The sequence below is a fragment of the Lipotes vexillifer genome, unplaced genomic scaffold, assembly GCF_000442215.2.
Source record: "Lipotes vexillifer unplaced genomic scaffold, Lipotes_vexillifer_v1.1 scaffold1011, whole genome shotgun sequence".
Taxonomy (NCBI): Eukaryota; Metazoa; Chordata; class Mammalia; order Artiodactyla; family Lipotidae; genus Lipotes; species Lipotes vexillifer.
Genome location: NW_006787698.1, coordinates 3,207,641 through 3,231,151, shown reverse-complemented (window position 1 = coordinate 3,231,151; position 23,511 = coordinate 3,207,641). Strand labels below are relative to the sequence as shown.

The 23,511-nt window shown below is 53.8% G+C and overlaps 3 protein-coding genes and 1 non-coding gene across 6 annotated transcripts; 1 reads left to right on the top strand and 3 right to left on the bottom strand.

The window, feature by feature from the left end:
• The first annotated feature begins 9,840 nt into the window (after positions 1-9,840).
• Positions 9,841-9,913, top strand: TRNAG-CCC (transfer RNA glycine (anticodon CCC)). Its single transcript has one exon. It is a non-coding gene; the product is annotated as a tRNA-Gly (tRNA).
• A 322-nt stretch (positions 9,914-10,235) lies between these two features.
• TRAPPC5 (trafficking protein particle complex subunit 5) lies at positions 10,236-12,448 on the bottom strand. Of its 3 annotated transcripts, none has more exons than XM_007460607.1 (2): positions 12,247-12,448; positions 10,236-10,867 (listed from the first exon to the last, which is right to left on the bottom strand). In XM_007460607.1, exon 2 carries the CDS (start codon positions 10,853-10,855, stop codon positions 10,289-10,291), a length of 567 nt encoding a protein of 188 aa, XP_007460669.1. In that variant the 5' UTR covers positions 10,856-10,867; positions 12,247-12,448; the 3' UTR covers positions 10,236-10,288. The 3 variants fall into 3 exon arrangements, with proteins under 3 accessions (XP_007460669.1, XP_007460670.1, XP_007460668.1); XM_007460608.1 differs by having other exon boundaries at positions 12,397-12,448; XM_007460606.1 differs by lacking the exon at positions 12,247-12,448 and adding an exon at positions 10,990-11,004 and having other exon boundaries at positions 10,255-10,867.
• Positions 11,018-22,042, bottom strand: MCEMP1 (mast cell expressed membrane protein 1). Its single transcript, XM_007460744.1, has 12 exons — positions 22,014-22,042; positions 19,908-20,009; positions 16,426-16,488; positions 15,808-15,920; positions 15,430-15,513; positions 14,745-14,873; positions 14,540-14,590; positions 14,338-14,463; positions 13,988-14,056; positions 12,660-12,739; positions 12,397-12,540; positions 11,018-11,065 (listed from the first exon to the last, which is right to left on the bottom strand). Exons 1-12 carry the CDS (start codon positions 22,040-22,042, stop codon positions 11,018-11,020), a joined length of 1,038 nt encoding a protein of 345 aa, XP_007460806.1.
• Positions 22,040-23,226, bottom strand: RETN (resistin). Its single transcript, XM_007460605.1, has 4 exons — positions 23,210-23,226; positions 22,922-23,049; positions 22,488-22,565; positions 22,040-22,189 (listed from the first exon to the last, which is right to left on the bottom strand). The coding sequence occupies exons 2-4, from the start codon at positions 23,037-23,039 to the stop codon at positions 22,056-22,058; spliced, it is 330 nt and encodes a 109-aa protein (XP_007460667.1). The 5' UTR covers positions 23,040-23,049; positions 23,210-23,226; the 3' UTR covers positions 22,040-22,055.
• Positions 23,227-23,511: the final 285 nt, after the last annotated feature.

The following is a 23,511-nucleotide window of genomic DNA, read 5'->3' as shown; positions in this document are numbered from 1 at the left end:
TCAAGCACATATAGACAGTGTTGATTGTAGAATCTAGGGATGGATTTTCATTCTAAAACTCAACTTTTCTGTATGCTTGAAAATTGTCATAATGAAATGTTGGGGTTCAGGTTGTGTTTGCTGCCTTCTTGGGGCTCACTGTCTGGCAGGTGATGAAGAGGAGGTGATGAGGAGAAATAGAAGGTGGTGTGCCCACGTGGTGAAATTGGAAGTGGAACATTCTGGAAAAGCAGTCCCCCGCTCCCTGCACTTCTATCCTAAGGAGTGAGGTGGGGGAGGGAAAGCAGGGTCTGTCTTGGAGAGGCCAAAGGGGCTTGCGCTGGGAAGCAGGGGGCTGGGGGCAGAAGAGACCCCTTCCGGCCACCCTCTTACCCTTTCCCAGTAGGTGTTCCCACCAACAGCCCCCTGAGTGACCACATGACCCCCACTGTCTGGGGCTGAGTCAGCAAATCAAAGATGACTGTGGAGCCCAGACAGGGTTTCCTGGATGGAACGGCCCTATCTGTCACCCCACTTTCCAAGGAAGTGAACTTGGGACAGAGTAGCTTGTTGTTTCCAACCTCCCTCATCCCTCCCCCCAATTCCAGGAACCCCCCTGGGATCCTGAGGCATCTTACTGGGTTGGCTGAGGTATCTGGAGAAGCCCCTAGGGTAGGACAGAACACACACTCCTCCTGTCCCCTTGGCAGCCCCTTTGCCATCCACCTCACCACCCCGCCCCCAACTCTTCCCTCTCCTATGTCCCCACGTCCACTCACAGATGGCTCAAATGGATGGATTTGGCAGATGCAGACAGAAGGACCACAGTCTAGAACCTGTGCTTGCCACTTACTCGATGGGTGAGCCTAGGCAAGTGACTTTGCCGCCCTGAGCCTCAGTTTTTGCATCTATCAAATGGGAAAAATAATAACATCTACCTCCTCAGGTGCTGTGGTCAGCTGAATGATGACCCCCAAAGATGTTTCCGTCCCAATCCCTGGCACCTGTGAATAGGCAACCTGACAGGGTGAAAGGGGCTTTGCAGGTGAGATTAAGTTAAGGATCTGGAGATGGGGAGATGATCGTGGACTACTCAGGTGAGCCCAGTGTTATCCCAAGAGCCCTTATAAGAGAAAAGCAGGAGGACCAGAGTCAGAGAAAGGTTGAAAGATGCTACACTGTTTGCTTTGAAGATGGAGGAAGGGGCCACAGGCCATTGAAAGTGGGGGGCCTCTAGAGGCTGGAAAAGCTAAGAAAACATTCTCTCTAGAATGTCCAGGAGGAGGGCAACCCTGTCCACGCCTTGATTTTAGCCAGTGAGACCTGTATTGGGCTTCTGACCTCCAGAACTGCAAGATAATACACTTAAGTTGTTTAAAGCCAGCCAGTTTGAGGTAATTCCTTACAGCAGTCATTAAGAAATTCCTACAGATGTGATGTCTGTAAAGCACCTACTGTGTGCCTAGCCCTGAGCCACAGGCTGGGGACTCGGTGGTGACAACAGGCACTGCCCCTGCCCTTCTGGAACTCGTGTTCTAATGGGCACTGTGCAAGAGAGAAGCAAACCAGACACCTTCACAGGTGGGGGTCATAGAGACCATTGACAGGGTGACTGAGGGGCTAGGGGCCGCTTTAGCCGGGACCACTTCTCTTGGAGGGCAGAGAACTGGAGGATGAGGAAGGGCCAGCCAAAGGGCTCAAAAATCAGAAAAAGTGTGCGGATGTGGCTGGAGCTGAGCAAAGGAACAATGCAGGCAAGGAAGGTGCCAGCCACACAGGGCCCTGCTGGCTGCAGGGAGTTTTCTTCCAAGAGCCTTTGTGCTTTGTGGCGGGGGGCGGGGGAGGGTATTAATAATGGGAGATATGCGACAGCGATGTGTTTTGGGAAATAGTGCTAACAGCGCTCCCATTTGTTGCTGGCTTCTCTCTATCCTGCGGAAGAGACTTTTTTTTTAATCGTGCGGAAGGACTTATGCACACGACAACCTACGTGGGAGAATTGTGCATATACCCACTTTACAGATGAGGAAACTGAGGCCCACAGGAGAAGGGGGTGGAGCTGGGACTCCGTGGCCTTCTCTCATCCACACGGGTTGTGGGGAGTCACCCAGTCGGGGGAAGCAGTGACCAGGTATATCCAGAAGAGGGCAGCACTCCTACCGTCCTGACCAACCTAGGGAACCAGCCCGCTGAAGAGCCAGATGGAGCAGAAAAACCTCACCATCCTAGACCAAAGTCCTTAAGGTCTAGGGGCCTGGCCCCTGAGGGACTGAGGAGCTGGGGTGGGGGGTGGGTCCTGGATTTCTGGGTTCCTGAGGGTCAAGACTGGGATCTTGGGGAATTCGCTGGCGGCCCAGTGGTTAGGACTTGGCGCTTTCATGGCTTTCACTGCTGTGGCTAGGATTCAATCCCTGGTCGGCAAACTAAGATCCCGCAAGCCATGCAACATGGCCAAAAAACTGGGAATAAACAAACAAACAAACAAACAAATAAAACAGAGCCAGTGTTAAAAAAAAAAAAAGACTAGGATCTTGGCTTCCTGGGTCCCTAAGGGGCTGGGGGCCTGGGAGCCTGGATTTCTGGGGTCCTGAAAGTCAGGACTGGGGTCCTGAAATCCTGGATCTCCAAAGGGCTAGGGGCCTGGGTCACTGAGTGTGGGGCTTGGGGTCCTGGCTTCTTGGGTCCTTAAGGGTTTGGATTCCTGGGTCTCCAGGAAGGTCAGAGCATGGGTCCCTGATGGTGGAGCCTGGGGTCCAAGATTTCTGTATCTCTAGGGGGCTGGGAGCTATCCTTTAGCCTGGTCCCCACACAATATCCCATCCTTTCAGAGAACCATGGGCAATGTCAGAGAGAAACCCCCAAATCTCCCAGTGCAGTCCTGGAATGCTCTCAGGATTCCCAGGATGGGCTGGCTCAGACCGCCTGGTCCCTGGGGATGTGCTGGGGCCTGGAGGGGCTGGAGGGAGTGGGCATTGGGCCTGGGAGTCTCTCCAGAAGGAAGGATGTGGTCAAGCCAGACTCTGTGTCCCCCTCATCCTGAGCCCCCCCCCAAGCCCTCCCCACCCACAACATCACAAAAAAACAAAATCAGCCATGTGAGGCTCCAGGACGTGATAATGCAGAGCCAGCCCCTTCCCATCCCACACGTGCCTTTCCTCTTCCTGCCGCCCTGCTCTCTGCGTGGATGACGGTTGGGAAGGGGAGTAAGGAGGGGCACATTTGCCTGTGAGCTCAGGGCCCCTCCAGGAAGGGGGTGCAGGTCCTACCCGCAGGGAGCTCCGGGTCCCAGGAGAGGCCCATCTAACACAGATGGACTGCGTTAGGGGAATACAGAGGACTGTGGGGTCTCAGAGGAGGCCCCCAGCCCGGCCTCTGCAGTCAGGGAGGCCTCCGTGCAAAGTGTCACTGCAGGCCAGCTTGGCACCCCGGGAGTGGCAGCTGCCAATGCAAAGACCCTGAGGTGTAAGAGTGCACCTGGGGAGTCTTGTAGGAAGTGGGGGTGGGAGAAGGTGTGGCTGGAGAGGCTGAGGAGCAGCAGGTAAAGCCCTTGAACTCCAGGCAGGGGAGGCATGGAGGGTTGGTAGCAGGGGAAGATGTGGTCCTGTAGGAGGCAGGGAGGGGAGGGGGGGGGGGGGGGGGGGGGGGGGGAGTCGTGGAAAAGGAGAGACTGGACCAGTCAAAAGATAAGGAATGTGGCTGATGGGGTGGGGAGAAGGCAGGTGGTGGTGGGCAATGCTGTGCTCAGCCCGGGGCAGGGGTAGCAGCTGGGCTCACTCTACTTATTACACCAGCACCCCTCGATTTCCTCCAACAGACCCTGCTGCCCAGGGGATCCCCAGGCGTGTGCAGAAGGGGAAGGTGGCAGCTACACGGGGCCTTGCGGGTTCTTCTTTGCCCTTTGCATGTGTGTTTCCCCTGCTGGGGATCCCTCCCCCTATCCGTGAGCTGGGGGTCTCCTTCTCTGCAGCGGTTCCGGCTAAACGTCACCCACTCAGAGAGCTTTCCTGGATCACTATTTAAATAGTGCCTCTGACACCCCCTCCTCCTATCTCCTTTATGTCTCTGACATCCGTCACCATCTGACACCCCCTCCTCCTATCTCCTTTATGTCTCTGACATCCGTCACCATCTGACATTTGTCTGTCTCCCCAGATAGAACGTCTCAGCTCCAAGGGTAGAGATTTTGTCCAGCTTGTTCATGACATCAGCCCCAAGGGCCCATCATGGTGTCCAGTGTCTCACCGAATGCATGAATGAATGAATGAGTGAGTGAATGACAGTGATGAAATAAAAATTCACATTTGTACTGAGCCTGCGCATCTGGAGCCTGTGGTCCCCAACAAGAGAGGCCGCGATAGAGGCCAGCGCACCGCGATGAAGAGTAGCCCCCACTTGCCACAACTAGAGAAAGCCCTCGTACAGAAACGAAGACCCAACACAGCCAAAATTAATTAATTAATTAAAAAAAAGAGTAAGGTCTTTGAATGCAGAGAATGTGCTTTAAAAAAAATTCACATTTTAAGGGGAGACGAGAAAAATTTAAACATAAAATTTTTCCTCTGCCCTTTGGTCTCCTCCCTCGCCCTCTTGTGTGCATCGTGCATCTGCATTACGCGTGAACCAGACCTCCCCAACGGCAGAAATACCTACTCAACAATAAAGATCAATTTTCTCCTTCTGGCGCCAGCCCTGTAACTCCTTAGATGGTGACATCCCTTCCACAATCTGTAAGGGGTCACGACGAGCCACCACTCGCCTTATATGTGCAGATATCTTCGGCGAACTTTCCATACAGTGCTAATATACCATTTTCCTTAAAGATAGAGATGGATGCAGAACAGACTGGTCAGACAATCTGGGGCGATCCTGGGCAGTACCTAATGGTAGTTCTCAGCTTAAATACTTACTTATGACCTTATTAATGCCACTAGCTATATTACTTGTATTCTGCCTATTTTACCAGATTATTGTTTCTTGCATTACCAAATGTGTAATCGAGGGACTTCCCTGGTGGTGCAGTGGTTAAGAATCTACCTGCTAATGCAGGGGACACGGTTCAAGCCCTGGTCTGGGAAGATCCCACATGCTGCACAGCAATTAAGCCCATGCACCACAACTACTGAGCCTGTGCTCTAGAGCCCACGAGCCACAACTACTGAGCCTATGTGCCACAACTACTGAAGCCCGCGTGCCTAGAGCCCGTGCCCTGCAACAAGAGAAGCCACCGCAATGAGAAGCCCACGCACCGCAGCAAAGAGTAGCTCCCGCTCGCCGCAACTAGAGAAAGCCCATGTGCAGCTACAAAGACCCAACACAGCCAAAAATAAATAAGTAAAATAAAATAAATAAATTTATTAAAGAGAAGACTTTAACAAACGTGTAATCGAGCCTCAGGTAGATTTAATCATGATTAGGTGACTTGAAACGGTTGATCAAACATATGGTCTTATAAGATCAATGATTCTAATAGTGTAACTCTAGCTATGGGACGAAGCAACAGAGGGAACCATTTCCTGGACCACAACGAGCTAGTAAAAGAGGTAGTCCAGAAGCTTTTGGCTACTGTAACAGTCCACTAATAGCACACTGAGTGGCTCTATCCATGAAATCTTCCCCAGACCTGGGAATGAGCATTCCTAGCACCATGGGACAAATTGGTCACGAAATGCCTCCCAAACTTTGGTCGAAATTAAGACCAAAAAGGAGGAGACTGTAACAGGATGAGGCACTTTGTGCTGTAGGAAAATTGGCAGAACTGGCCCTCGGACAGACAGAGATTTCCAGGAGACAATTTTATGAACTCAGTTCCTTGCATCATCCCATCCTTAGGAAACCACTAAAATCATTAACTAAGATATCTGTTCCTCGATAACAGCAGCAACCTTCTACCAAGATGAGTACTCAAATATGAAATATGAAAAAGAATATATATGTATAACTGAGTCACTCTGCTATACAGCAGAAACTAACACAACATTGTAAATCAACTAGACTTCAATAAAATTAAAAAAGAAAAAAGATGAGGGACTTCCCTGGTGGTCCAGTGGTTAAGACTCTGTGCTTCTAATGCAGGGGGCGTGGGTTCCATCCCTGGTTGGGGAACTAAGATCCCACATGCCACATGGCGCGGCCAAAAATAAAAAAAAATAAAAATTTAAAGTTAAAATTAAAAAAATTAATAAAAAGATGACTGCTCGATTGCACGAACCCCCCTTCTCCAAAATCGCATCTATACTGGCCTCCCCCTTTACCTCTTCGGAACAGCCCTCAGAGCTCTCTGAGAGACTGTCTCCCGGGTTATAATGCTGAGGTTGGCTCCAATAAAATTTTCCGTTTCTTTCTTAGATTGACTATTGATGAGTTTTTTCGTCACATGAACGAGCGATGCACAGGAGCTGCACGGGGCTGAACACAGAGATGTGGAAAGTAGCAAGGATTGGGGGTGATTGAAGCCGGGCGGTGGTACAGAGGTGAAGGGAGAGGTCCTAAGGGGAAACTGAGGCCTGTGGGGGATGGGGCGTGGGGGGAGGAGGGCCAAGGCCAGCCCTCCTCCCCTCCTCCAGCAGGAGGGCTGCTGGAGGAGGGCCCTGCTTCTGTCCATCAAGCCCTCTTCGGAAACAGTTCTGCAGAAGACCGGTAGAGGGCGTACGTGTGTGTGTCTGTATGACTGTACTTGTGCGTGTGCGTGTGTGTTGCATATCTGTGGTGTGTGTCTCTATGTGCGTTTTGTGTGTGTATGTTTCGGTACACTTATATGTGCGTTTGTGTTTATGTGTGCATGTGATTACGTTGTGTGTATCTGTGTGCACATTGGGTGCGTCTCTCTTGCGTCTGTAGTCCCACTGTGTGTTGTCTCTGTGTGTTTAAGTTGTGTGTGTGCGCTGTGTGTACCTCTGTGCATTTCTGTGTATTCGTCTGTGTCTATCTATGTGTATGCGTTGTGTACGTGTGTGGTTTGGTGGTATCCTGTGGTCTGTACCTTTGTGTGTGTGTTGTGTAGACGCCTCTGGGTTGTGTCTGTGTGCACATGGGGCATGGGCAGTTTTGCATTGTGTAGGTATCTGTGGTTGGATAGTACTGTTTGTCCGTGTGTCTGAATCTTTTTTTTTTTTGCGGTACGCGGGCCTCTCACTGTTGTGGCCTCTCCCGTTGCGGAGCACAGGCTCCAGACGCGCAGGCTCAGCAGCCATGGCTCACGGGCCCAGCCACTCCGCGGCATGTGGGATCTTCCAGGACCGGGGCATGAACCCGTGTCCCCTGCATCGACAGGCAGACTCTCAACCACTGCACCACCAGGGAAGCCCTGTCTGAATCTTTGTATGTGTGTTGTGTGGATGTCTTTGCATGTCGATTTGTGCTTTTCTGGTGTGTGTGTGTGTGTGTGTGTGTGTGTGTGTGTGTGTGTGTGTGTGTGTGTGTGTGTGTGTGTTGTGTGGGTGTCTAAATTGAGTCTTGGCAGGAACCTAGCATCACGCAAGCCGTCGAGTCCCAGTTAGAACATGTAGGGCCACTGGGCACCAGTATGGCCTGGGGCTGGGGCGCCTGGACCTGCAGAGTTGTCAGAAGCTCGGAAACTCCAGATTCCATCACAGGCCCAGCCTCTATCTAGAACCCCGTCCTGTGGCCTCCCCGCAGCCCAGCAGGACTTGTTCCCAAACTTTCTCCTCCTCGTTCCTGTGTCCTCACCGCCCAGCTGTCCACCCACACTGGTCATTTTCCATAGCATCTTCCAAGCACCCACCCCCACGTCCCTCCCATCATAAAGGCTATCTCATCTCAAACCTACCTGCTTCTCTCCATCCCCATTGCCACTGCCCCAGGCCACCTCCTCTGGCTCCTGGACCAGGTGACAGCCCCCCCCAGGGTCCCCACTCCCCAGGCCTCCTGCCATCTTTGCCCACCCAGTGGCCCCCAGTGAACTCCCTCTGTTGCCCACCTGACAACTTTCTCCCCTGCTAAAAATGTTCCTCGTCTGTCACTCGGCAAAACATGCAGTGGGTTCAGGTCCCCACAATTAGCCCTGATCAAGGTTGAGAGGGACATTTGGGGGCCCAGAATGAACAGCCTCAGGCCACCAGAGTCATGCATTCAGTAGACATGTACTGAGGGCTACCTGTCCTCAAGCTGGGGACACAGCATGACAGATGAGGTAACACGGTGCCTGCTCTCTTGGAGTGCACGGTCTGGGGACATTCCAGCCAGGCCCCTCCCTGCTCGGTGAACAGCCTGGCCTAGTCCTGGTTGGTAGATGGAACACAGGGGCACAGGTGGACGTCTTCCTGAGAGGCAGAGCATCAAGCCTGGAGTTGGAAAGCAGCCCATCCGGGAGTTTGGCCCAGGGCGTTCCCCCACCAAGAATCCCTGGGTGCAGTGGTTGAGAGTCCGCCTGCCGATGCAGGGGACACGGGTTCGTGCCCCGGTCCGGGAAGATCCCACGTGTCGCGGAGTGGCTGGGCCCGTGAGCCATGGCTGCTGAGCCTGCGCGTCCGGAGCCTGTGCTCCGCAACGGGGGAGGCCGCAGCGGTGAGAGGCCCGCGTACCGCAAAAAAACCCCCCCAAAAAACAAAAAACACACTTGTTCAGGTCTTGGCCAAGGGCGTGGCGGGGGGGGGAAGCGAAAATGTGAAGAAATTTTCCCCTCCAAAGTCCTGAAGAGCTTTCATTGGGGTGGCAGGAAGTGATCAAGAGATCAAGGGTGGTGGGCAAAAGGGCAGTTTGCCTGAAATGTAGTTATTTTCCTTTGTCAGCAAGGAACGTGTGTTCAGGTAATGGGATCATGTGTTTAGAGATGAACCGCAAACTATTTTAAGCACCCAGATGACTTTCAAGTGAGCCCGCCTGTTTCCCCTTGAGAACCAGGTCTCTAAGGCCAGGGTTCTCAAAGTGCGGCCCCTGGAGTTAACAGAAGTTCCTAGGAACTTGTTAGAGGTGCAAATCCCCGGCTCACCCCAGATCTGCAGCATTGGAAACTCTTGGGGGGGTGGAGGGGGGCAGCCGCCCCAGTTTGCACACAGGAATCCCCTGGGGACCCCGCTAAAATGCAGACTCTGAGTGGTTAGTCTGGGGTGGGCCTGAGGGTCTGCATTTCCGACAGGCTCCTGGAGGATGCTGACACTGAGGCCCGGAACCACACTTCTGAGTAGCAAAGGTCTAAAAAAAAAAAAAAGGGTTGGGGACTTCCTTAGTGGTGCAGTGGTTAAGAATCCGCCTGCCAACGCAGGGGACACGGGTTCGAGCCCTGGTCCGGGAAGATCCCACATGCTGCAGAGAAACTAAGCCCGTGCGCCACAACTACTGAGCCTGCATGCCACAACTACTGACGCCCGCGCGCCTAGAGCCCATGCTCTGCAACAAGAGAAGTCACCGCAATGAGAAGCCTGCACACCACAACGAAGAGTAGCCTCCGCTCGCCGTAACTAGAGAAAGCTCGTGTGCAGCAACAAAGACCCAACACAGCCAAAAATAAAAAATAGAAAGGTGTGGAGGGTTGACAAACAACCATCCTCTGTCTGTTTTCTAGACACACAGCTACACCCACTCCTTAACCCACTGCTGTCTACACTGCAAAGTAGTTGGACAGACGCTGCTGGGTGCAAACTATTCACCCTCTGGTCCTTTACAGAAAATGTGTGCCAGCCCCTGGTCTAAAGGAGTCTCCCTTGGCCTGATCCCTCCACCCTGATACCCCCCCACACACCCACCTCCTCAGCCGAGGGATGGCCTCCAACTGTGATTCGGAAGGTGCCAGCATTCTCCCTACTGCAGCCATACCAGCAGCTCCTTGGGCCTGGTTTATCTTCCCTCTGCCCCCACCCCACCTCCCCATTGTACTATAAACACACTTGGGGGGGGGGGGGGTCTTCCCTGGTGGCCCAGTGGTTAAGACTCCGCACTCCCAACGCAGGGGGCCCGGGTTCGATTCCCGGTCAGGGAACTAGATCCCGCGTGCCGCAACTAAGACCCTGGAACAGCCACATAAATAAGTAAAATATTTTTAAAAATAATAATAATAAATAAACACGCTTGGGCCTTGGCATCCCTCAGCAGCCTGAGGCAGGGGCCTGGGTCAAGGTGGGTGTTTTTGTTGTTTGGCCATGCTGAGGGGCTTGCGGGGTCTTAGTTCCCTGACCAGGGATTGAACCCGCACCCTCGGCAGTGAAAGTGCCAAAGCACCGAGTCCTAACCACTGCACCGCCAGGGAATTCCCGGGTCAAGGTGTTGAGCGGATCTCTGAGGCCCTCACACAAGACACAAGACACGCTTGGGAAGGGGGCTATCTTCATCCTTTATCAGGAGGGCGGGGGTGGAATCAGCGGCCCTCCAGGGCCCGGTCTCGGGCGATGACCGCCTCCTCGAACTTGATCATGAGCGTGGTGCCCTTGTGCCAGTGCGCCGTGACCTTGGCGGGGAAGCCACTGTGCGTGAGCACCGCCTCCACGATGCCAGCCGTGAAGCTGGCGCAGTTGAGCGTGCTGTTCTCCTTGGGCACGGAGATGTAGGTGTTGATGAGCGGCTCCCGCTCGATGATGTAAAAGGTGCGGGCGTCGTCATTGGCCTGCTCCAGCTTGTCGGCCTCCTTGCCGAAGAGCGCCTTCCACACGGCGCCCTTAACGAAGAGCAGGGCGCCCAGCACCTTGGTTTCGCGCCGGGCGCCCTTTTCGCGAGCCACCAGCGCATCCAGAACGCGGGCGCCCACCTGGCGGCCTAGCGCGGCCAGGGGAGCCTGCAGCTCCGCCACAGAGAAGACGCGGCTCTGGCAGTGCTGCACCAGCTCGGAGAAGAGCAGCGCGAAGGCGCTCAGGCTCACCTCGGTGCGCGGCCGGGCCAGCGCGCGCTCCAGCAGCGCCGACTTTCCGCGCGTGAAGCGCGCCTCCATGCCGCCGCTGCCCTGCGGGGAGACGAGAAAACGTGGGTGTCAGAGGCGGGAAGGAGCCCCTCTCTACCACGTCCCTTGTGCGCTCCATCAGTGATTTCCCACGTGGGAAGAGATGAGTAGAAGAAGGTACCCACCTGCGCGTAAAGCATACCTCCGTTACGCCTAGCCAGAGACGGCCAAACGGGAGACGGGGTAGGCTTGTACCCTAGGCTAGGGAGAGGATTTCGGAGGGAGGGGGGTGGAGGGGGAAGGTGGGAGGAGAGACAAGAGAGGGAACAGAAGGGGGCGCTCGAAACCACCCCCCCCCTCGAGTTCCAGGTGACCCTTGTGCGTTCAAAGCACCGTCCCAAGCCCTCCGCCGCCTGTACGAGTAACCAGAAAACTAGTGCGCGGGGAGGGGGGCGTCAAACCTAGGGCAGGAAGGGGACGAGGATGGGGGGCCGTGAGCGTACACTGGCAACTATCCCTCCCCCCGCCATGCGCTCCAGCAGCAACAGCGCTGACTTCCCTGGGTGAAGAGAACTTCCCTGCCTCTCCCCTGCGGAGTCAGAGAAACTGGGAGAGAGGAGTAGGGGGTGTGTGGAGACCAACGGCCAGGAGGGTTGGGAGCTTGGGGAACAAGCAAGACACATGGGGCAAGCCAGGAGAGGATGCTGGGAACCCTTCCAAACCCGCACCCTCGGGCAGCACCAATCTGTCATGCACGAAGCATGCCTCTTTGAGTGGGCCTGCGTTTGTAAGAAGACTGGAGGGGCGGCCAGAGAAGGCGTTGGGAACACCCCACCCGAGTGCTTTCCAGAAAGGTAGCTGCACTGTGGAAAGAGGGAGGGGGCGGACTGTCGGACCCGGGGGTTAGGGGAGCCAGGAAGGGGCCCAGTGATCCTCCCATCACAGGACGTGAAGCCACAGCTGTCGAGAGACCCGGAAGGGGGTGGCTGGGAGAAAATCCCTAGGGGGTGCTGAGACCAAAAAACAAAACAAATGTGGATCAGCGATGGGAATGGCAGCGGATGGGGCGGGGGGTGGAATCCCAAGGACTCTTGAGACACGCACACCCCTGCTAAGGGTGGGGTCGGGAGGGGTAACTGAGAACCCTGCCCCACTACGCAGGGACCTGGCCAGAAGCCGGAAGGGTCTGGGGATGCTGAGAGGGCCCCAACCAGGTCTGCGTGGGGGATGAAAAGACCAGGAATCTCAGGAGCTCCAGGACGCCCCTGCCCCGGTGCGCAGCTGCCTACATGGGGACTGCCCAGCGCGCGAGAGCGGAGGGGGAGTGTTGAGACCCCTCCACCCGCCTGCCATGGGGTTGGTGAGCTAAGCTGTGTTAAGACCGGGATCCCGCGACCCCGGCCCCGGCGTGGACCAGGCAGAGGGACCGGGAAGGAGCCCACCCTCCTCGTGGTCCCCTGGGGTGGGCCGAAGAGGGAGTCCGGGGATCGTGGACGCCGAGACCCTGACCCAGGACCCAAAGACCCGCGGAGAGGGGCTGGGGAGCGGACGCGGCACGGCGCCGGGAGGGGTGGTGGCGGGCGGGGTCTCACCGGGACTTGCGGCAGCCGATTCGGCCGAGTTGCTTTACGGCGCCGTAAAAGGCCCGGCGTGCGCAGGCGCCGAGGCGGGACGGGCGGGGCGCGCTCTGTGATTCCCGAGAGTGGCCGCCCGGGGGCGCGCGTGTCCGTGCGGCCCTACAGAGGGGTGCGGCCCGGGATGATGGGCACACGTCTCTGTCTTGGGAACATGTGCGTCCTTGGGCATATGTCTGCTTGTCTCGGGGGCACATGTATACCCATGCACACACACTCACCTGTCTAAGGGACACACATATGTCCATGCGAACATGTCCACTTGTCTTAGGGTCCATGCGCATGTCCGTGGGCACAAGTTCTCAGAGGACGTACATCCATGAGGCGTGGGCATAGTACACTTAAGGGCATGTGCCCTCATGAATACATGCCCTGTGGACAGATACATTCCAGAGCACAGTACATACTCAGGGGCTCATACATTCGTGGGCCCATGAACACTTAGGGAGACATTAGACGTCTCAGGCCACAGACCCTCATGGGCACACACTCAGCGGCGCAGGCACTCAGTCGCTCCCAGGGTACACATTCATGGACACACTGGGGACCCACTGCAGACATTGGTTCTCATGCCCCTTCGTGCCCCCAGGGTTCCTGGCATTACGTCCACGTGTTCACCGTGTGACCCTTCTCATTCTCCGAGTCTGAACACTTACAGACCCTCCCTACCAGGTTCCAAAGCTCCCCAGACACACCAATAACAGATCTGAAAGCCGCGTTGTTTCCCCTTGGCCTTTATCATCATGAATCACGGAATGTGAGTGCAGAAACAAACGGACACATGCGGGTCCACGCTCTGAACACCCTCAGTGGCATAGCCAGGCACACTCGTGTTGACACACACCTGTTCAGGCCGGCACAGCGTGACAGGTGGGTGTGACAGGGCACACACCCACAATTACAGTGATACATTCCCATGGTGTGCCCACCCCACCCACTCACGCCTCCATCACACAACATCCTGCAGGACACACATGTGTTTACGCTGAAATGGGCACGTGTAACACGTGTCACCAACACCCACACCCACAGTGACACACTTCTGTGGTCGCCACAGCCACCCACGGTGACATGCATTACACTCACAACACACTGCAATACACATGTGCATCACATGTACAGTGACATAGGGGTGCACACCATACTCGCTGTGACTCCCGCCTTCAACATTCACCCATAACACCTTCCTGTGGGAAACACTGAAATACCCACCCTCCATGAAGTGCTTACCCCGACACACGAGCACATATGCACACACGCAACTCCACAACACATTCACCAAGACACATGATTTTCTACACGTGGGATGAAGCACAGCTTCAGACCAGGCTGGGGCCCCCATTTTCCATCTTCGCTGAGAGGTGCTATCTTGTCCTCCGAGGTGTAGCCAGGGCTTTGATGTCTTTTCTTTTATTGAGGTGTGGGCTCTGCGGGGTGGGGGCGGGGGTGAAGGGTGGAGATCCGAGGTCAGACAGATCCCACTCTTGAAAGAGAATCTGGGGCCAAATCCAAGGGGGCCCCTCATCCGCCTCCCCTGGGCCCAACTTACTTGGATTTGGCATCTTCAGCATCTGGAGGATTTCCTGTAATGTAGTCTTGATTTCGTTTATGCTTGAGACTGGGGAGAGACAGGAAAAAGCTGAAGTGGGGCTTTCTTAGCTTTATTGGAAGCCTTCTCCCTGCCCGGCCCCCAACGTGGGGTGCCACACAGCCCATGTACTTGGAGTTCCCATGCATTTATATACTCCCCAAGTGACTTGGAGGGTGACATCCATCACCTCTCCAAACCTTGTGCTCTGGAAGGGCGGGACCCTTGCTGTCCCCTCCCCCGACTCCCCAACACCCAGCCCAATACTGGGCATGGAGGCAAATTCGCCCAGTGGAGATCTATAAGGGCACCTGTTGCCAGCGTCCTCAGTTTCTGGTTCCCTTCATGGACCTTGCTCGTGACCGTGTCAATGCCCTGCTTGACATCGTTCCAGCGCTTCCTCTCCTTGTCCTGGCACTCTCCCACCGAAAGAGAGACTGAGGGTGTGCATCAGGGTTGTCTGTGTCACCTCTGCTCTCCCTACCCCCACCCCGACCCAGGTCCTTCCCTCACCGTTGTGGAGCTCACTTCTCAAGACCAGCAGCTCCTGGGACATCTCGGAATCTGTTCAGGATGGGGTGGGGAGGCAAGAAAACCTTAGAATCGCCTCAGGTCTGCAGTCGGGAGCAGCGCTGGACCGCCCCAGCTCCTGGGAACCCCTCCACACTGCCCCAGCCCCCTCCTCCACCACCAAAACAGAACAAAACACCTCACTCACTCTTCACCAGGACCAAGGCTGAGAGGATGATGAGGAGAAGGCTAAGAGCGAGGAGAACATACAGGCTCATCATGGCTTTAGGCAACCAATGGGGGACCTGGGCAGGGTCGGAGGCTGGCTTGGACTGGGCTGGAACGGGGGTAGAGGCAGGACAGGTCATCTCCAGGGCCCAACACTGCCACTCAGACCATCAACACTGACTGTAAAACCTACACCCACTGCTCCCGATACCATAAGCAGCTGTGGCCATCAACAACACTGCCACCAACATGCACCCTGGCCAGTGCCACAAGCAACTGTCGCTAACACGGTCACCATCATGCCCCCCTTAACATCCCTGTCACCAACACCCACCAACATCAATGCCCGTTGTTGCCAGCATTGTTTTCATCACCAGGACCTCATCAGCACCCTCATCAGCTCTATCTAGGTGGTTGTGTCCCGATCCACTACGTGGTCCCCTACTCACTGTCACCAGCACCCAGACCTTCACCAGCACCTCCACCGGCACAATCACACCATCATCATCACCACCTCCTCAAAGCTACCCCCCACCGCTGTCACACACAAGCCTTGATGCCACCACACCCCACACCATTGACCCTAACCTCCACACATGGCCCCTTGTCCCTCCCATGGGCCCCTCCCAAGGCTGTGTGATGTGGGCTAGTGGGCGGCTTCTTACCTTTATTCTCCGGTGGTGAATGACCGCCCTTTGGCTGGTGCTGGGTTTTGAAGGTGATATTCTCATAGGCAGGGTCATCTGCACCTGTGGGCATGTCAGTGAGAGGGCTTGAAGAAAGCTGACGTGAGCACTGGGGCGGGGTGAGGGTGGGAGAGGGGCCTCAGACGTCTTGGTTCACGGAGCCCTGCACTCAACAAGCTTCCGGGTGTAAAGATTAAGGAGTGGGGAGCTATGATCTACATCTTGATTAAGTGGAGAGGATGTGAGTGAACATTTGGGTGATAAACAGACACACGCACACTTTGGGTGGGGGAAGGAGCCCTCTGGCCCCCCGCTTTCAGCTCTTTGCCTCTCCCCTCCCCACCCAAGGCGTCTAACCTTCATTGGCCGGGGACCTCCGTTTCTTGTTTTTGAAGGCTGCCGCCTGCATCTTGATCTCCTGGTTCGTGGAGCTTTCCTCCGCCTCCGCAGTCCCCAGCCTACCAATTTGCCTACACAGAACCCCGCCCACTAGAAAGTGTCTGGGAAGATGAGGAAATCTCTGGGCTGGGATAGAGGAGAGGGAAGAGAGGCCAGCCTCCTCTTGTCAAGGCTGCAGGGCCCTCCCACCCTGGGACATTCTCACCCCAACCGAGAGAGGAATCTTAGGAGACCAGAGGTCTCAGGGAGGACCAAGAAGAGATGCCCACAGACCCAGAAACAGAATCGGATGGTCAGGAACTTGCCGTATATAAATGTATCAAATCAACATGTTGTACATCGTAAACTTATGCAACGTCATATGTCAATTATATTCAATAAAATATTTTTTCTTAAAAGAAGAGGACGGTCAGGAACTTTACAGGAAGCTGAGGGTGTGCGTGCGTCTACCTGGATAAACCTCATCCTCCCATCTCCTCTTGCTCTCGCGGGAGATGCTGTGGCACCCCAGAGCCCCACCTTTGGGGGCAGGGGCATCCAGCCTTGGAGGCAGGATTCCTAGGTCCCCACACCTACCTTTCCGCTGCCCTAGTCCCACGCCTCAGCTCCACACTGAGAAGTTCTACTTCTTCAAGGCCCCTTTGAGGAGAGGAACGGATATGAGGCAATGGGACTAAACCACTGGAACTCCACCCCTACATTTGGGACTGACGCCAGACATCACCTTGACCTAACCCTGGAAGTTAGCTCCTCCTCCACCTGGAGACCCCTGACAGAGAAATACTCAGAAACACACCCAGCCTCATCCACACATCTGCTCGCCTGCCCAGACCCACACACACACTTGCACACACACACACTCCTGAATACCCCCTGTCACATATCTGTTCACGTGTACACATGACATGCTCATTTGCATGCTTATGCATATTCATGCGCTCACACTGTCTCCACTCTGTCTAGGTGTCTTAAATCTCTCTTTGTGTCTATCTGACCTTGAGAACTGGGGATTAAAATGAGACAAAGTATATAAGGAATTTTTTCTTTAAGTCTAGAGAGGTGCCTTCTGATAGAGTATAATGTGGATGTTTGGCAGGGTTTTTAAAAATTGCAGTATAGTCGGTTTATAATTTTATGTTAGTTTCAGGTGTACAGCATCGTGACTCAATATTTTTATAGACTATACTCCAGGGCTATATTTCCCTGTGCTGTACCATATATCCTTGTTGCTTATCTACTTCATACGTAGCAGTTTGTATCTCTTAATCCCTTAAGCGTACGTTGTCCCTTCCCCTTCTCTCTCCCCACTAGTAACCACTAGTTTGTTCTCTGTATCTGTGAGTCTGTTTCTGTCTTTTAATATACATTCATTAAAAAAAATTTTCTTTAGATTCCACGTACAAGTGATAACGTACAGTATTTGTCTTTCTCTGTCTGGCTTATTTCACTAAGCATAATACCCTCCAAGTCCATCCATGTTTTTGCAAATGGCAGAATTTCATCCTTTTTCATGGCTGAGTAATATTCCATTGTGTGTATGTATGTGTGTATATATGTATATTTATATACATATATATCCCATCTTCTTTATCCATTCATCTGTTGATGGACACTTGGGTTGCTTCCATATCTCGGCTATTGTAACATTGGGGTACATTTATCTTTTCAAATTAGTGTTTTCAATTTTTTGGATATATACCCAGGAGTGGAATTTCTGGATCATATATTAGTTCTGTTTTTAGTTTTTTGAGGAACCACCATAATGTTTTGCATTGTGGCTGGACCAATTTACATTACTACCAAGAGTGTATAAGGGTTCTATTTTCTCCACATCCTTGCCAACATTTGTAGGCTTTTAAATAAAAGCCATTCTGATAAGTTGAGGGGTTATCTCATTGTGGTTTTAATTTGCAGTTCTTTAATAATTAGTGATGTTGAGCATCTTTTTATGTGCCCATTAGCCATCTGTATGTCTTCTTTGGAAAAATGTCTATTCAGGTTTTCGGACTATTTTTTAATCAGTTGTTTGTGAACCACATGTTTATTGAGATATTTTACCTTTTGGGGGGGGGTACTAAGTCTTCAAAACCAAACATGTATTTACACTTAAGGCACATTTCAACTTGGACTGGCTACATTTCACTGCCATATTGGACAGTGCTGGTCTAGAATATTATAATTTTCTCCTGTTACTGAACTCAGGTTTGGCATATCACCACTCAAAAGCCGATACCTGAGAGCTAAGTGTTGGTTGAAAAGAAAAGGTTGCTTTATTCAGGAGGCCAGCAACCTGGGGAGAAGGCAGACTCATGTCCAAAAGACAACTCCCAGCTGCCGATCAGGGGGCAAAAGCTTTTAAAGGGGAGTTTCAGGGGTGGATAGATGGAGGGAGGGGGCTACATGCAGAAACAGTAGAGTCGGCTCCGACAATCACCTTGAAGTTGTTCGTGCGGTGGTCTGATCAATGTCATCTGGATTGTTTTAAGTACAGTTAATCTTCAGTTCCAGGGTTGGTTTGTTCCCATTTCCTTGAGGCAGGTTCTCAAAATTGTGTAAGATGGGGCAACTTATGTCATGGCTATAGTGTTGTCATCACAAAGTTAACTTCCCCCACCTGGTAGGGGTTTTGGTCTCCACTACGCAGCTCAAAGCCTATGGCTCAGAATATTATCTATAGCCCTTGAGGAGGAACTAAAGGTCCTGACCTTGCTTAATGGCAAAACTATTATTTTTTCCTGTTTAACTTTTTCTTTGCTTCTGCATTTTTCCATTTCTCTGATTAAATGTATTCTTTGGCTAAAGTTTTTCTACAGACAAGAGGCAGGCAGAGGACATGGGGGGAGGTGGTGTCTGTCCTGGGAAGGCCCCGTAGGGTCCTGCTCTGTTACACTCCCTTTGGAAAAAATAAGTTTAAAACTTTCTGTGAGTGCAAAGTGAGTATGTTTTAGGTTTAAAATATGTGATTAAATTCTCGATAACTTTGGAATGGTCCCCGAGATCTGGCTGGTGAGGATAATGTTCTCTTTCCTAAAGTATTGCCAATCTTGTCTGTTCAAGGACGATCCATTTAATAATGATTAGACGCCAGCTCCTCCAACTCCTCTTACAAAGAGGTCAGCCATTGAGAGATGTGACCCCGCCCCTGCTGATGTAATAGCCACAGAAGAGATGGACCAATGGGGAACTGGCTCTGCTCTGATGGACAGGCATAGGGGGCGGGGCCGTGGCATTACACATTTCCCTGGCTCCGATAAGGCTAAGACCAGGCTCTAGCCCTCTGGACTTTGAGAAAAAGGTAGCCCCGGAACTGGAAATCTACAAGCAACCATGTCATGGTGGCCTAGGAGGGCTCCATGGGGTTGCCTGACCAGATCATTTCATGGAGCAACAGTCTCAATTTTCTTTTAAGAAAGAAAATGTGTCCTAACCAGGTATTGGTTTAGGGTGAGCACATGATCAGGCCCAGCCAATCAAAGTCCAAAATTTGGCAAAGGGGTGGGCAAAATGAGCCAGACTCAACCAATGAGACTCAGGCCGGAGGCTTTAGGGATTCTTTTGTTTGCTTGCTTATTTTGGTTGTGCCAGCATGCAGGCGGGATCTAGTTTCCTGACCAGGGATTGAACCTGGGCCCCCTGCATTGGGAGCACGCAGTGTTACCCACTGGACCACCAGGGAAGTCCCCAAGCCTGAGGCTTTTATTGGGTTAACCAGGAAAAAGGGCATTCTCTCTTTTTCCCCCCTCTGTCAGACTGCCAGGTTATAAGCCTGGTGCTGTGACAGGGGAGAACTTGCTTGAGAGTGAAGCCAACACTAAGGAGAGCAGACCTGACAGGGAGTCGGGTCCTGGAGACATTATCTGAGACCCTAGATCCAGCCATACCTGAGTCTGTTGTTCTAACCCTGAGCCTCTCAGTTACATAATCCAGAAATGTCCTTCCACTTTTGCTCAAGCTAGCTTGATGGGGGGTCTGCGGCACCTGCAACTAGCACAATCTTGGCTACTACGGGGGGCTGGGCAGTTGGCAAATGAAGAAAGAGGCTTAAGAAGGGGCTTTGCCTGTCGAAGTCTGCACTCTGAGACAGGAGGCTGACTGTGTTGGAACTGAGACCTCTAAAGAGGCTCTTCTTGGGGTCCAGATACAGGGGGACAATTGTGGGTCTTGGAGTCAAAGAGGCATTCGCATCAGGGTCAGGGGACAGCGAGGGAGCAGTATGGACAAGGTACTACACTCGCCCTCTCTGGTCCTTAACACTCTTCTGACTCAGTGGTCCCACTCCAACCCCATGGCCAAGGTGGGGTTAGGAGGGAGGACCTGGGAGGGGAATCCCTGGATTGGGGTCTGGTGGGCTTCATGGGCACCAGAAGTGTTTGTGTGATCTCAGCTCACGACTACCATGATCAGACAGGTGGGTGTACCATCATAGGGGGTGGTTGTCAGTGGGAAGAGAGTCCAAAACATCCTGAAAACCACAAACCCACCCTGTCACCCATTCTCCAGCCTCTGGAGTGTGCTGCTGGGGTCTGTGACCTTTAAGTCTTGGGTCCCTCTTAAGACTGGGCACGGGGGCTTCCCTGGTGGTGCAATGGTTAAGAATCTGCCTGCCAATGCAGGGGACACGGGTTCGAGCCCTGGCCCGGGAAGATCCCACATGCCGCGGAGCAACTAAGCCCATGTGCCACAACTACTGAGCCTGAGCTCTAGAGCCCGTGAGCCACAACTACTGAGCCCACATGCCACAACTACTGAAGCCTGTGCACCTAGAGCCCGTGCTCCATAACAAGAGAAGTCATGACAGTGAGAAGCCCGCGCACCGCAACCAATAGTAGCCCCTGCTCGCCACAACTAGAGAAAGCCCGCACCCAACACAGCCATAAATTAATTAATTAATTAATTAATTTTAAAAAGAATAATTAAAAAAAAAAGACTGGGTGCTAAGTGTTCTGAAGTCTCTGTCTGCATCTCTCAGGGGCTGGATTTTGAGACTCCTGGGTTAAGATTCTCAGGAAACCGGAACTTGAATCACCTGGATTTGTGCCCACAGCAATGCTGAGGATTTGCCTTCTAGGGCTTTGACTCCAGACTGAGACCAACGTCATCCAAGCTGGGGTGGGGACTTGATGTTGGAAGTACGAGTGTCTGTCCAAGGCATACATGTGTCTATGTGTCCCTAGGTCCCTCTCCACAGTGGGCATGTGTGTGTCTGTGGGCATGGTGTCTTTGTGTGACAGTGGTAACTGGGTTGTGTACTATGTGTGCACATGGCCGTGTGTAACTGTGTACATACGTGTAGTGTGTGTACCTAGGTGGTGTATTCACCTGTGTGTGTGGTTATTTATTCAAGACATTTTCCTGAGCACCTACTATGTGCCATGCTCTCTTCTAAGCGCCAGGATACAGCAAAGAGCAAACAAGTCCCCTGCCCTGTGTTTTCGAATTTGAGTGTTCATGAGGGGTACAAATGTCCCTTGATGCAGGTGGGGAGTGAGGGATGGTGCTCAGGACTCTGGACTCAGCAATGGATTCAGGGATGCACCCTGACCCTGGGGCTGCTGGTGGCTTGAGGCCCTGGAGTGTATGTGGGTTAGGGGGTGGGGGGGTTCCTGTCCTGTCCAGACCCAGATCCCGATGAGGCTTCGTTGTGAGCAGTGGGGGAGAATGGCCCAGCAACTTCCCAGGAGGCCCGAGGCCTTAGGGTGACCGTCAAGGTGGCCTCAAAGGTAACACTCTTGGGACTTCCCTACTGGTCCAGTGGTTAAGACTCCACGCTTCCAGTTCAGGGGGTGCGGGCTCGATCCCTGGTCAGGGAACTAAGATCCCACATGCCCACCCGGTGTGGCCAAAAATAAATAAATAAAGCTTACACTCCCTTAGGCCATGAGCCTTGGGTGTGGTTGTCATTACAGGAAGTTAAGGCCCCATTTTCAGAAGTAGACGTGGTGGATAAGGGAGGAGGGGGGAATGGGGCGGAAGAAAGTCACGGCTGTCCCCCACCCCCCTCCCTCTGGCGCCTTGCTCTTTTTGAAGATGCCGGCTCAGTCACCCACACCCCACAGAAGACAACAGCATAGGTCCCGGGCTTTCTCCATCATCTTCTCGGAGGTTTATTTCCAGCCCTGCCCCTCTGAGACAGGACCCCGCCCCTCCGAGGCCTGGCCACGCACCCAGGCCCGCGCGCCCCACCCCGCTCCATGCGCAACCTTAGGCTATTCGGCCCGCAGGCGACAGCAGCGAGCTCCGGTCCAGTCCATGCCGGCGCACTGACAGTGGCACGTGGTCTCGGCGCGCACGTCCCACGAGCCACAGGCAGAGCCACAGGTGCAGCTGGTGACGGCGAAACCTGCGAGGGGGAGCGAGGAGGAGAGAGCTTGGACTCTGAGCTAGAGGCTGCGGGCCTGGGGTTCCAGGGGTCTGGCAGCGTGGGCGGCGGGGAGGCGGGGAGCCTGGACACCAGTGTCCTGAGGAAATGGGGTCCGGGAGTTGGGGGAAGGGACAAGGCTGGGAGTGCAGACCAGGACATTACAGAAGTAGAGGCTGAGACTCTGTGGTCCTAGAGAAATAGAGGCTGGACCTAGGGGAGGGGGTTATGGGGTACTGAGAACAGAACTGAGAGCCTGGACCACGGGTTCTGTACTCACCTGAGGGGCAAGTGACCAGGTGCCCCCTGGAGGTGACACTCCGGCACTCCAGGCCAATGTTCCTTATTGCCTCAGGAGCTATGGAAGGAGTGACCAAGGTAACTGTGAAACCGAGCTGCCCCTCCCCCAATCTCATGCTGCCCAGGCCCTGGTGGTTTGGAGATGGGCACGGGGCTCAAGAAAACGCCCCTGGGGAAGGCCCAGGGGGTCGGGAGCTCATCACCTCCCAAGATTCTGCTTTGAGGTGTGTGTTTTGGAGGGAGGAGGGTTTGGAGCTGTTGCTAAAGGTGGAGCTGGGGGGAAATGGGGTTGGGTTGGGTTTGGGGTTGAGATTTGGCTGGGGTTGGAGTTGGGGTTGGCTTGATGTTCGCTCCATGTCAGGAATCAGAGGGGCCCCTGAGGCCCCTGCCAAGGTTGGATGCGAGGGTGCTCACTTAGGGAGCTGGTGAGTTCCTGGATCTTCTCACTGATGGCTTTATCCATGGGACACGTCAACTTGCCACACACCAGCAGCCCCAGGACTGGGAGGAGGAGGAGGGAGAGAGCCTTCATCCTGTAGGTGCTGCAAGAGGGAACCGAGAGACCCCAGCTGCATCAGCCCCTCTCCAACCTGGGAAAGGTCAGGCCCACAGAATGTGTGGGATCGGGAACCCTGGGTTCCCACAGGGGACGGGGCGGGAGGCCCAGCTTTGCCCCTAAAGGCGGGAGCAACTGTCACTTACTCTCTCCGTGGACTCAGCAGGCCCAATTTTGGACACGAATGATGTGCCTCTGCCTCAGCTCTCTCTTTAAGGCCTCCGAGTGTGGGGCTTCCTGTCTTGGCTAAGATCCCTGGCATCCTGGGCCTCCCTTCCCACATCCGGGGCTAAGAGGAAGGCCCCAGGGTAGAGTCCAGGGACCTAGTGGTGCCACAGCCTCTCCTTCAAGAGCCTTCCCTTCCCACATCCAGGCTGGGACTGGTCCAGAGGGTAGAACCTGGGGGATAATTCCAGGAACCATAGTCGATGGGGCAGGGAGAGATACA

Bases quoted from the DNA above. Each gene is read 5' to 3' on its own strand.
- MCEMP1 (XM_007460744.1), bottom strand. From the start codon at position 22,042: ATGGAGCGGGGTGGGGCGCGCGGGCCTGG. The intron at 14,874-15,429 runs GTAAGAAGCCGC...CCCCCGTTCCAG, and splicing joins TTCACCACCGGAGAATAAAG to CCCAGTCCAAGCCAGCCTCC. The intron at 12,740-13,987 runs GTAAGTTGGGCC...ACGTCCTCTGAG, and splicing joins GCTGAAGATGCCAAATCCAA to AACTTGTGCCCACGGACATG.
- RETN (XM_007460605.1), bottom strand. From the start codon at position 23,039: ATGAAGGCTCTCTCCCTCCTCCTCCTCCCAGTCCTGGGGCTGCTGGTG. The intron at 22,566-22,921 runs GTGAGCACCCTC...CTCCTTCCATAG, and splicing joins GGAACTCACCAGCTCCCTAA to CTCCTGAGGCAATAAGGAAC. The intron at 22,190-22,487 runs GTGAGTACAGAA...TCCCCCTCGCAG, and splicing joins CCTGGTCACTTGCCCCTCAG to GTTTCGCCGTCACCAGCTGC.